Consider the following 13,793-nt stretch of genomic DNA (forward strand, 5'->3'; position numbering starts at 1 on the left):
AGGAAAGGAATGGGGATGGGATACAAGCATGGAATGATAAACTGCATTATATTATCAAGCATAAACTATTAAACATAAGTAAACTATTCTTAATAACTGGATTAACTCCAAACTTTCCTTGTTGATATAACTTACTAAAGGGACTGAGGTGTACTTACATTAACAGTAGGGGAGTTAAACAGGATAAAGAGCTACTAAAAAATTTGCTTCAGTGTGTTTTACAAATGCATTCATCAGAAACTCAACAGGATTTAGGGGTGAAATGGAACATGAGCAGGCTGATGCCAGAGAGGGAAATAGGTACACAAAAGCAGAAAACCAGGTGTATCCACCCATGATTTTGATTCTCTAGATTTTAAGCTGTTGCTTGGTGTGCAGTATTAGGGGTTTTCTTACATTGCTGCCAGTTTTCATCCTCCCATTGTAAGTTTCCACAACCAACTACATATGCTAAGAAAGGCCGTTCCTTAGTAGCAATTTTTCCTTCAAGCTGATAAAGGTTGTGCTTGAATGCAGACTTGGAAATATCCAAATATACGTTCTCCTTTTCACCTAGTGACCTAGTAAAACCTCAGTGCAGTGGTCCCTCTTTTCAAATCCATGATATAAAAATACACCTCATGATCTCTAGTGGTTATAGCACACTCTTCTCCACGGTATGTAACAGACCCACGTTTCACATATCCTTCAGAAAGGCACTAAGCAGACTATGAATCCACCAAACTGCAGAAGAGATTTGAAAGCACAGAGATAAGCATGTGAGTACAAAAGAGAGGAGGAGGAATTTTTAAGGACAGAAAAATACTGACCTAAACCAGAGCACAGAAATACTAACTAGCATGTGAGGCAATTCTATCCACGCAGCACAAAATATACATTTTTAGAAAGAAGATTCTTGGAGATCTAAAGCATAAACTATGTACATAGCTCCCTCTGATGACCATTGGACACGATACAATGCAAGTCTCCTTTTACTTTTGTTCGTGCATTCAACTGACAGCTGACTGGTTAAATTCTAATTGCTTCCAAGTGAGGTCAGCAAAGGTATTTATCGAAAAGGACTGAACAGGCTCAACGCACACATGCACGCGCACGCAAAAGCACATACACACCATCTCTCCAGCGTGTTGATTTATGGAAACAATTATAATTCTGGTGGAGTCTTTCTGAGCTGAAAAAGTTTGTAGCTACAGTGGAGTGTCTCATGTTGCAAAAAGGAGACAACAGAAATGGAGTACTTGGGTATCCAGCTCTTATCAACAGGAACAAGTAAGTTATCTGTCCTTTACAAGATCATTCAACGGTTTCTAATAGCTAATAACTTCTCGTTATTCTATATGCTAGATGCTAAAAAATAATTAAGAAAACTATTTCTACTAATAATCTGAAAAGGGTAGGAATAAAAACACAGGGCTAAAGCCATGAGATCTATTTTGAAACCTGAACTAGAGAAAAGTTGTAAGATAGATTGTGCTAATAGTAAATATATAGGTATGGAGTAATCAGGAGAATTTTATCATGCATGAGAATTGAAATGAATCAATAAGATTTTTGGAAGGACTTAAAACTGAAGAGAGAACTGTGTTTACAATCAGTGTAAATGTCTGGTTATGTAAAAAGTTGTATGGGATATATCTATTGTATATGCATTAGTATATTTTTTAAAATAAGCTCAGCATGTCATGTATTTCTGTGTAGTACTTTTCATTAGCATAATGTATCCTTGCACATTTGTAACAATTGAGCATAACGACTTACACATGCACCTTTTCTCACAGATCTTTTACTTTCAGTGCAAGCAGCAAATTCAAGTAGTAAAGAAGGTCACAACAACAAAGGTTTTTATAACTTGTGTCTTTAAAGGATATTCTGACTGAAGAGATATTTAAGAAGCTCTTCTATTTCGCCATTAACTATTAAGGAATAACGATCAGAATTCTAGAAGAGGGAGCAATCTCACTTAAATGAATCTGTAACTCGTAAAGACAGAAGGCAGGTCGGTGACCTAAGAGCAACAGTCTACTTGAGATTTAATTTTCATTATGTTGTTCATGAACACCCAGAACACTGCACTATAATGCACAAATGGATACTGACATGGATCCTGCCAATTTTGCTCTACAGATCATACTTTTACATTATCTTTCTAATGGGCACTATATCTTTAGCTTGCAATGACATGACTCCAGAGCAAATGGCTACAAATGTGAACTGTTCCAGCCCTGAGAGACACACCAGAAGCTATGATTATATGGAAGGGGGGGATGTAAGAGTGAGAAGACTTTTCTGTCGAACTCAGTGGTATATGAGGATTGATAAGCGAGGCAAAGTGAAAGGGACAAGAGAAGCAAACAACAACTACAGTAAGTAATATTTTTGCTTTCCCTAAGTTTTTAGAAATTTACACATCATTTTTTCCTATTCCTTGATTTACCGTAATTCCAAAAGAGTTTTGTATTGTGTACTGACCACTGTGTAAAACAAGTTTTCCAATTAATCCTACAGCAGGACATTTGCTATTGATTTGGAAATGCGTCATTTTAAATACTACATTGTAGATATGCTAACGTATTAGTTACAGCTGGGAACTATTATCAAACAGAGAGCCTATTCTAACAAGTGAACTAAGGTTGTATGTACGAAAATGTATAACCACCAACTCTCCTCATAAAATATTCCTGAAATATTAAACCACATTTATGTAGTGCACAAACTACCTAAAAGTTTGGTGTGTATGAGTTAACAATTAAAACTTAGCAATACTAGAAAGTTCAATGGAAAGAATTATGTAAACTCTCTTGCAAAATCTTTTACATAGTTTGCCAAGCCAGGAACAAAATCTATTATAGTTTCTGCAGTTCATTATTACAATGATCCTGATGCTGAAAAATTATTCTCCTCCCTTTCTTCCAAAACCATGACTCATCTAGAGAGAATGGACATACAATATTTCATGAATCTGTATCAAATACAAATTCTGAACTGGAAAAATAATTGTACTAACATGTATTTTCCACACAAATACCTATATAATCTTTGATTTATATTTGAAGGCATCAATTTTTACAGTCACTATTTTTGCTATTTTGTCTTTTGTGTTGTTATAAACATTGTTTATTTAGAGAAACATGACATCTGCTTGAAAAAGAGATTACTTTATTAAGATGCAGCAGGAAAATACATAGGATTATACTGCACATTTCAAAACAAAATTATAATGAAAAGGGGCCAGGGACATGCTGGTCTAGTGTTCAGAGACAAATAAAAGAACAAATATATTTCCAAGAGTGCTGTGTTAAAAAAAAGTTTTAATTTGTTGTATATAATAGTGTGCTTTTTATAACAGCAGCAGCCAAAGAAATCCATAAATCAAACTTCAAGAACTGTGTGTTTCAGCCTTCAGCTGAAGCTGAGTGCTTGTTTTCTATCAGAGCAGCACTTTCGCATGCTACGTGCCTGGCTAGTGGGCTTCATCTTTTATTTCTTTACTTCATGACTACATTAAGTGTTTGGCAACTTGTGTGGCTAAAACTGCATTGACTAATGTTACTGTTTCTTTTAAAATTTGTTTCCATATGTCTCCTTTCTTCCTACACTATTACATAGTGAATAACCATATTCCTCTGAAAGACAACACATGGCCAGCAGCCAACTAAATTATTTGGTCCATATTCAAGAAGACTCCCTTGGAGTTTCAGGAGGGCATTGCTACAATAGAGATCCATAGGACTAGTTTTGAAGTGAAATGTTGTTCCCATAAAAATCACTGGAAAAAATGTTACTGACTGTTGAAACTGATTCTTCGGAATTAATGTAGATTGGTGAATGTTCACAGTACCTAGGTTTTTTTGTTGTTATTATTTACAAACATATTATGACAGCATCTAGAGCTGAGTAATTAATTATACAGAGATGCTTTTTTAGTTCCATGATGCTTAAGTAAAACTTTGTTAGCAATTTAGCATTATTTCAAATTCAAGCAGAGGCTCTCAGTTCTGTGAAGGATCCCATGTGCTTAAGCACATTAATGGCACCTTTAAACATTCTGTAGTGAGCCCATTAGAGAACACCACATCCTCTTGTGCCAATGATGAATCTTTCTTGTAGTTGTCTGAACAATTCACGATAATTCAGTGATGGTAACTATTGCAAATTACAGAAAGGCAAACTCAAGTCACTAACCCCTTAAGTTTATATTGCAGTGGGGAAAAAATCCAATCCTTTTTCTAGTAAAGACAATGAGTACGAGGAGAAAAATCAAATGAAATTGTAATAATTATCTGGTAACTGATGGGCACTTTGATGAACCATCTTTAAATTGGCTGAATTATGTAGGAAGTTCCCACCATCTTAAGTGTAATACTCTAATTTATCTATTGTATCTTAAGGAATAACACCCAAATGCTTTTTTTGGACAAGTAGAATATATTGGCAAATATAGACAGAGGACTAGAAAAATGCAAACACTGATAAGCTGGATTTTCTGAGAAACTAAAGAAATTAGTACTGTAGCCCTATTATAGGAAAACTTTTTGTCATACCCTTTGTTCACCAAAAGATATAAACAGCCTTTCTGAAGATGTGCTTATGGCTCTACTAAAATCAATAACCATAAAGAAAATAATGTTATATGAGGGGGCAAAAAGCAAAACAAACAAACAAAAAAACCCAGAAAAAATAATGCCCACCTGGACTAGTACACCTTCCCTAAGGAAAAAAAAATTAACATTAGAAGTTTAAACAGGCAATTTTTATCCTTCTGTGAAAAGCATATTTTTTAAAACCATACAGATGAAAAGGATATATTTATGTGTGTGTTCAAACATTTTTGTTTCATGATTTCCAGTTCTGAAAATTAAAGGTAAATCAAACCTGTTTCATAGGATGGAATGCCAGAACTACTGCAGTCAAACTAATCAATGGACACGAAAAGTGTTGCTCCAAGAGGTTTCTTCTCATTTTATCCTAATTTTCCACTTACATAATAAATAAAAGGAATTCTTTTCCCTTTTGAATTCACTAACTTGTGCTACTAAAATAAAATCTAAAAAAAAAAATCATATTTTTACCTATCATAACTTAGTTCATAAAGGAAGCTGTCCTGACAGTTTTGTAGATCAAATTAACTACTTCTTTTCAGTCCATGAGGTGTGAAGTATGAATATTGTGAAGAACAATCTTCACATTGAGAAATGTCTGTAAAAAGATAACTTCATCACAGCTTTGGCAAATGCCAAAATTCATAGAGATACTCTTATCAAATGGGACTATGAGAATGCCAAGATGGTGAGGAATTAGGGTCTTTGTATTTCAAACTCCTCTAGTTAAAAATAAAAAAATATATACACACATACGATGCAAGTAACAGCACAAATAGTGAAAGTTTTAAAATTTCTAAGGTTTTTAGTTACCAGCCACTGAATTAAATGTGTGCAGATACAAATTTCATTACATAAATAAATGCTGAACCAAATCCTCACTCATCAGTTGTAAGCAATCTGTACTTATCATTCAATTGCTTCAAAAAACATTAGAATTATTTGCTTAGTTAAAGAAATACGTTTATCCTGTCCCAGTGCAAGCAAATTGCCAAATCCTGTTTACAACAGTGCTGACCTTGTTAGGTACCCAAAGAACATGGTTCTGTGCACGTTTCAGTAAGCAGTAGAGCCTTCTGGTGGGCATAAAGGTGATAACTCAAGAGTGAATTAATCAAATCAGAGGACAGTGATCTCCTCTAAGCAGGGGAAATCACTTTGCACCTGACAGCTTTGCTTTCAATCTGAAAACTAAATGGCAAAGTGAGAACTGAGTCACTCACTGAAAAACTAAAGCAAGAATTAGGCAGCAGCCAAGAAGTTAGGTCACCCAGAAAAATCTGTCATTAATCATAAAAAAAATTTCTCTTTGACAAAAAATTACTATAACTTGCCAAAGCCCAAACCTTTTTAACAAAAAAATAAATTCTGCATCTTGTTCAAGGAAAAGAATCTAAGTGGGCACACAAAATACTCTTTTTGAATTCATGATTTTAAAACGTGAGATTGACTGAACAAATCTTGGAGATAACAAGGTGATTTGCTAACTCTTTATCTTTGATAGAAAAAAAAAAAAAAATCACTCCTTATCACTGTTTACTCCTTCCTTCATTTCCGTTTGTGTTTCAGAATTTTGCCTGATTTACTTAATTTTGTTCAGAAAAAAGGCAGCAAAAATCAGAGTTTGTTTTGACTCTATCCAAGAGGATTTTTAACTATGACTAGATGATGCTTTAGGACTTTCCATGCTCTGTTGCCTTTGGAATCTCATTTTAAAGACTTCAAAGGGTCTCTTAGTTACTAGAAAAGCCTTCCCGGAACCTGAATCCTAAGATGTCTGATCCTATCATATTCCATGTGCGCTCTAAACCCAGAAAGTGCCTATTTCCTCTTCTTTTCTCTTTTATGGTGGGTAAAGCCAACCATAAAGAAAGTAGTCCAGTGAGATCTTGATGTAAAATGGCTGAAATCTTGACTACAATTTTATCTTGGAAAATTACTTCTCTTTTGACCAAAATCTATCACTTTTTCAGCAATATTAAATGAACTTCAACTCAGTTTTGCTCAGATGTAAACCCTAACTGATGACAAAATACACTTTATACACATCTTAGTGGTTAAATATTCCAACTTGTTTAGAAATCAGAATTACTTCCACTAGCATTTTATATATGCTTCTTAGTATAAAACAAATGTATGTATGCTGTGTTACTGTATAAATTTTATTTCTGTTGTCTAAATACATATTACATAGAGAGCCAAGAAGATTCAGCTTCTGAAAATCAGGTATTTCAAGGCAGGTATTGATGGACCAGGTTCACTTAAGGGTTATGTGTGTTCCAGACAAACAGAAAGTCTGTCTCTGCAACTGCATTCTTGGTTTTTCAAAAGGTTGTTGGTTCAACCCACAGTTTGTGCCAGGAGAAGACAAACCTTCACTAACATGAAAGTGGTTTTGCTTCACATTAGTAGTCTGCTAATCTTCAGTTATAACAAAAAGATTTAATTCAAATGGAAATATATGCATATCCTCTGAAAACCTAGCCCACAGCAGCAAGGATAACTTTCTCTCCCACAGTAATTAATCAAACCTAATATACCAGATTCCCCTACTGCCTCTCCAGTTCTTTATCTGGCACTGGGGGTACCCTCAAGTGTGAGCCAGCAGAGAGATCTATTCCCATCCCTCAGCCTACACCTTATCACAAATCCCAGGTTTTCACCCTCAACTGCTGATGAAGATGGGTTTTAGCAAAGATGCAGATAACAGAAGCAGCTGAGTTGTACCTTACAGCTTCTATTGACTTTTTTGGTGAGCGTAGCCTTTGGGGAGGTGAGAAGAGAGCAGGGTGTGAAGCCCTGAAAGATTGCAGCAAGATTCTTCAGTCTCACGTATCAACATCCAGATCACTGCTCAACTGGCACAGTGTAAGAGGGGTGCCACAGAACACAGTTAAAACTGCTTACAACTTCTGAATTAACCTCCTTAATCTTCATCACCTTCTCTATTCTTAGACATTTGCCAGCTGAAAAATATGTGTAAAGCCAGACAGTAGCAGTTTACACTCACTTTCTTCTCACTCTCACGAACAAAAATGATTGCATAAGCTCTGTGGGGGAAAACTCAGACCTCTGGGCTCAGGCCCAGGCAGCAGCTCCACAAGCTAACATACACCAGCAGGGCTATGCCTGCATGGGGGAGCTTCAACACTGAGCAACATCAGTATGAGCAGTGAAAAAATCTGAGTCTATACACATTGTCCTTACTGATTCCTTCAACCTTGATACACTCTCGTAGTTCAGCTGTGACTTGGCAGTTTTTCTGAATCTCTCAATACTGAAATTCATCAGAAATGAGAAATAGTGCATTTTTATAGAATGATCAATCAAATTTAGCAGCCAACTGCAGAAGCAGTTACAGTATATATATAAAGATAAATTGCAGCTCCTTTCCCCCCCACATTGTTTTCAACTTCTGAATCTTCAAAAAATTCAGTGTTGTATCATTAAGTATATTATTGCTCCATCCTGAAGAAAATGTGCTGAAGTGCCCCTGACCTGAGACTCGAGAGACTTGAGGCTAGTCCAAACTTCTAAGCAATTTGCTTACAGACTTTGGGAAAATTGTTCAAACTCTCTGTGCCTCTATGAAAAAGAATTATTCACCTCTCTGTAAAGAGCTTTAAAAGGTATTACTGAAAAAACTTCCAAACCACAAATCAATTGTGTGCTAATACTACAAGTATTAAATAATTTGATAATAGAACATTAATTGACTAATAGAAGATGAACTAGAAGTCCTGAAGTTAGTTGCTAGACAGAAAAACACAGAGCTCAGATGAATCTTAAAGAAGCAATTTCCATACAGAAATCCAAATAGAATTTGGTATAAAATTCAATTCCTTATACAGCCAATCTTGTAAAAGAAAGCCTAAATCCAGATATTCCCGTTCACAGCTTCCAGCTTTCTGTATTGTTGGAGTATCTGAAAGTGATTGTTTTAGATTTCTAGGATCCTGGAACACAGAATAGAGTTGGCTTTCCTCTCCATCTTCCTTAAAGCTTAGGAAGACCAAGACATCCTAAACCATATAATTACACTGTTCCACACTACACTACAAGACCTATCAACTAGCAGTATATTTTAGAACACATTTCTCATCAAAACAGATTATGTCTACACAAATGTAGGCTGTTACTCTTCATGGGTGGCACACTGCTTTCATTGCATAATTGACTGTCTATGATTATATTTGGCAACTGCATTTCAATTGTCTTGTTTGACCTTTGACATTATTTTTAATTCTGGATATGAAAGAAGGATCAAGTTAGCTTTCTGGTGTATGCCATTTAGAAACATTATTAATAAAAAGTTAATAGTGAAAATTTTTATGGCAGTAACATAATAGAGGTCAACAATCATAGTATTGAATTGTCACACTTTAAAACTTTCATAACACATGACATCATTTATACAAATGGAAAAAAGTCTTTGTAACAATTGGCGTTGAAAAGTTAGAAGTGGATATTCAAGATGTGGCCCACAATTTCATGAAAACACACCAAAGAAGCAATAAAAATACCAATGCAATCAATAGGCTCTGTTATTTAGCTTTTAAAACAAAGAACAAAACCAGAATGAAGTTATTAAAGGGTCTAGATACTCTGTTAAAAACACTGAAATCTTCCTTCTGCATCCAGTTTTTCAAAATTAAGCCCAGAGTACAGATAGATCAACTCAAAACTATAAATGAAAACAGCAAACATGACCATTCCATGGCATTAATAACCACAGTGACTTCAACAGAGATCAACACACAACACTCATCTCTATCTCTTCAATAATGACACTTTTTTAATACCCCCATAACTTGGGGAATTATTTTTTTTTAGGGTGTTTCCTAGCATTAGTACTCCCATTTTTGGTAAGCTGGCTAGCTTCCTTTTAAATGTGTCAACAGACACTGGGAGGTGCTATAGACTATAAAAAGAGGGTGATCAGACTTGTCCTTGGCTATTTTGACACCTTGGAATTTTAATATTTGTCTGACCAGAAGGTAATGCATTTCAAAGCAGAAAAAATAGCCTCGACTGTTAAAAAGAAGCAGATTTTCCCTAATAACCTGTGCTAATTTTATATATTTTATTATGACCATTAAATGTCACATAGGATTGATATTTCAATCAAAAGTAAATGTTTACAGCAAAAACCCCCAAACTTTATGACTGTTAAACACAGAACTTCTTTTAGATGAACATACATATTATCTAGAGGTGAAAAATATTTTAGGGAAAAAGTAACCATAACCAACATCAAATTTGGAAGAGGTTGTATGTGAATCTGTGCTGTAGTCCCTGAGCTGCTCAGGTGAACTGGTGCCATTGTTCAGTGGCTGTTTGTGTGCACAGCTGGAATGCAGTAGCAGATGTGGAGTTCTACATGCCAGGTGTGTGGAAATGCTCACTGCAAGAGCTGCTGGCTTCTTGTATAACACATTCACAACATTACAGGGTGATGATAGACTTGCCCTTTGAGTGGTCTACATGATCTCTAAGGGTGGCAATGTTCACGCTCTCTAGCTAGTCACTAAGCAGATGGATTCGGGAGAGAATGCTGATGTAGTTAAGGGAAGAGTGAAGTAAACAGTGTTTGTGTAGCTCCTTGTGAAAACAAGAGTTGTACTCCCTGACAGAAAGTCTGAAGTAAACCAGAAAGGATAACTGAATCCTGGAGAGTGCAGTCAGTACTAACACAATAGGAAACTGCAACTTTCACCAGCTTTCAAAGCAACTTTAACTCCATCATGCTAATTTATTTCTTTTGGAATAGCCCAGGCAGCTTGGGGACTGCATATAATGTGCAAGATGATACACAGAAATCCAAGCAGTTTTTGAATGCTTATTGGTGACACTTTACAAGGATTTAGGGAACTAGCTATATAAATCCAGCAAAGAGTGATTCAAATAATGAAACTTGCTTGATAGAGCTGCCTTACAAGAGCCGTGGGAAAGGCCAGCAGATCTCCCTCAGCAGCAGCCCTTTATGTTTGCTTGTAGGAAAACTGCACCTAAGAAGTCCTGAAGTCATCACAGCCATGTTGCTTCCTAATGCTACAACAAAAAAATTATAATACTACCTTTTACATAAGGACAGGGCCAAATATCTGTGCTCAAAGTGAGATTCATCCCAACTCAATTCCACACACAGCAGTAGTGCCTGCATTAGTTCAGCACCATCTTAGCAATACCATACTAGAACATATTACAAAAAGAGTTCTCTGACATGTACTAAGCACATCTCTGACCACATCTGAACCACAAGTGTGACAGAACTCACACAGCACTCTGCCTACAAACATTGCTAATAATTAAAAGTGAAACTGTATACAACAAGTACTTTCAAACTAACAGTGACAAAAAGACATTCTTCCCATTTAAGTAAGTTCCACTCTTCTTCCAAGTTCCAAACTTCTTACATTATTTACTGAGCATAGAGATTCTGCTCAGTATTTCCAGCAAAGACTAAAAACCAAAACCAAATAAAAAGGTACATAATTCCCAGGGCAAAGAAGCTCTTTAGAGCTCTAAAACACTGCATACGCATCAGGAAAAAAATAGAAATAAACTTCTTTATGCCCAACTTAGGATTCCAAAAAGATAATTCATCCACTCAGGAAACAAAACACCACCTACCACACTAGCTAAGGGACAACATAAGAACCGTGGAGAAAATCCCAGCAGAGAACAGATGGACAGCCTCTTCCCACTAAGGAATCTTCCCCTCCTAACTGCTGGCCAACTCCAAGGGCCTGCTACGGCCCTCCTTCCTCTCATTAGCATGTAATCAGATACACAGGTGCCTTCAGCCTCTTGCTCTATTTTGCATCCTGCCACCCCATCAACACTGGCATTGTTTCACAGAGCTGAGCTATTCTCTCTGAGCATCTCCTTCAGCAGCCAGGAAAGATTTCTTACTGAGGCTGTGAAATACAATCTGGCATGTTCTCCTACCTTGCAACAGTGCAACTGCCACATATTTGGGTGAATTTGTGTTGGATTTGTAGAGGATATTTATTAGTTCAAAGGAAATCAAATGTTACATCAATTTTGAGAGTAGCCTTAAGAGAGTCTGCTCAAATTATAAAGTAAATGGCAAGAGTCACAGGCCACTTATACTCATCCCTTTAAATACCTTTTAAGTTGAGCAATAAAAATAACACAGTTACTAATAAAACCAAGCTTTTAGATTATTATACACCAATTTCAATCAGAATGTTTATATTAGCAAACTGCTGTTCAGCCTCCTTTACCAAATATCGAACTAAAATTACTTAGCATGTCTTCATTTCTGATTGCACCCTTATGTGACTTGGGAAATTCAGCCTATATTACTGAAGAGAATCATCATGCAAGTAAACTAAAGAAGAAAAAATTACCACATCTTTCTAGGAAACTATTACCACATATTTCGCAGAAATCATGCTCTGTTGATTTTTTAGCTAAGTAATCCAATGTTTTGAATTTGAATTCCTATAATTTAGTCACATCATTTTAGGACACATTCTAATGAGAACTTCTGAAATGGCACTTTCATCCAGAGGGAATACTGGAAGCTAAACTGGTCTATACCAAAACCATAAAACTATCATTAGACCAAAAGCAGAATTTTTAAATTATTCATAACATAACCCCCCCCCCCCCAATTTAGTTTGGTGATGAACAACCTAACTCTGATCTAGGCAGATTATTTGAGAGAATACTATAAGAGAAACTATAAAAGATATATTTATTATAATTATAGTGAGAAATTATTGGACAATTATTCAGAACTGTTCAACATTTGAAATGGAATGCACTTCTATATTTGTCAAAACAAGAATTTTTCTTCTTACATAACAAAATATTCCATAAACACAAGTAGCTATCTGTACACTATCCTTTTCACATAGGATCTGTAGACAACTCAGAGACAGTTCTCTAAAAAGGCTGACAACTACTCAAGGGACACTTCGAGCTACCTTTAAAAAGTACAATACTTAAGCCTAAACCCCACAGCATACATATGGTGCTTAAATTTCGACATCACTTTAGGTGGTATCTATAAAAATGTGCAAGTTGCCAGTGTTATGAAACTGTATGAGACAAAAATTACAGAACCCATGTTCTCTGACTTTGTCCTAATAATTTGTAAGTGATAATCTTGCATACATATGATAAAGACATTTTCTTCTGATAGGGCTCAATTAAAATCATGAATGCCATTACAAAAATCTTTTCTCCCTTTCTTCCTCTTCACATCACTGTTCATTGTTTTCTGTCTGTGATATAACTTTGTTTAGGGCACCATTATTCATCTATAAAAAAATTGAATGAATATTAGTTTTGTACAAATTATTTCCCCAATAGACTACCCAGATTCCACAATTAGAATGTAGGTGATCACCTTTTTTAAGGTGACGTAGAAAAATGAAGAATACTTCTGTCTATATACAGCACTGTGAAAATCGAAGATTTTGGATCACAATTTATTATATTGTCTTATTCATACTTCAACAATGCAGTTCTGGGTGTTTTCAGCTCAATTGAGCTTAGCAAGGAGAATTGTTTGTTATAGTGCTCGTTTCCCGAGTTTACTCTCTGACACCAGACCCATCACAGTAGGAGGTTCCTTTCTGTGTTTGCCTCTTAAGAGCTATCTGGCAGCTGCACCCCAAACTAACCTCTGTCAGTGGATTCCTAAGGAATTCTATATACATCATCTCTTGTAATCACATGTGCTGCAATCTACATCACAGGTGGTATTGTACAAAAAAGTCGCATTGGAGCCCTGTCAGACCATGCCATATTCGTTTCATTAACATCAATTTGTATGTGAAAAAAAAATTCTCTCTCTGTGTGCATGGTATTTGATTGAAATAAATTCTCAACAACACAGAGATGTAATCAACATGAGAAAATAATTGCCAAGAAGTACAGCATTAGCTCTTTTCCAACAAAAAGTCGAAGTATGGCTTTTCTATTCGTACTGACTTAGGGATGAACTATGGAAAACTATCACTGATGGTCTAAATAGTTGCTGTTGAAAGTAAAGAATATTGCACAGCTGTGGAGGAGTTAAGTTACTGACTAGTGGAAAAGCTATCTAACCCTGTGATTCATTAGGAAAAGTTTGCTCAAGAGCTGAAAGACCCATATTAGGAAAGAGACAAATATATGCCATTTGTAAGTCTGGCTCTACTGAAATCAGTAAAAGTT

The 13,793-nt window shown here is 35.8% G+C and overlaps 1 protein-coding gene across 3 annotated transcripts in view; it reads left to right on the forward strand.

The window, feature by feature from the left end:
* Positions 1-1,060: 1,060 nt before the first annotated feature.
* Positions 1,061-13,793, forward strand: part of FGF7 (fibroblast growth factor 7) — a 28,995-nt gene continuing 16,262 nt past the window's right edge. The window contains exons 1-2 of one of the 3 annotated variants that reach the window (XM_014887766.2): positions 1,061-1,269; positions 1,779-2,363. In XM_014887766.2, the coding sequence (XP_014743252.1) occupies positions 2,078-2,363 (286 nt within the window). In that variant the 5' untranslated portion in view covers positions 1,061-1,269; positions 1,779-2,077. The remainder of the gene's footprint in view (positions 1,270-1,778; positions 2,364-13,793) is intronic. The other 2 variants (XM_014887767.2, XM_014887764.2) reach the window with 2 other exon arrangements.

The sequence above is a fragment of the Sturnus vulgaris genome, chromosome 13 (genome assembly GCF_052056855.1).
Source record: "Sturnus vulgaris isolate bStuVul1 chromosome 13, bStuVul1.hap1, whole genome shotgun sequence".
Lineage (NCBI taxonomy): Eukaryota > Metazoa > Chordata > Aves > Passeriformes > Sturnidae > Sturnus > Sturnus vulgaris.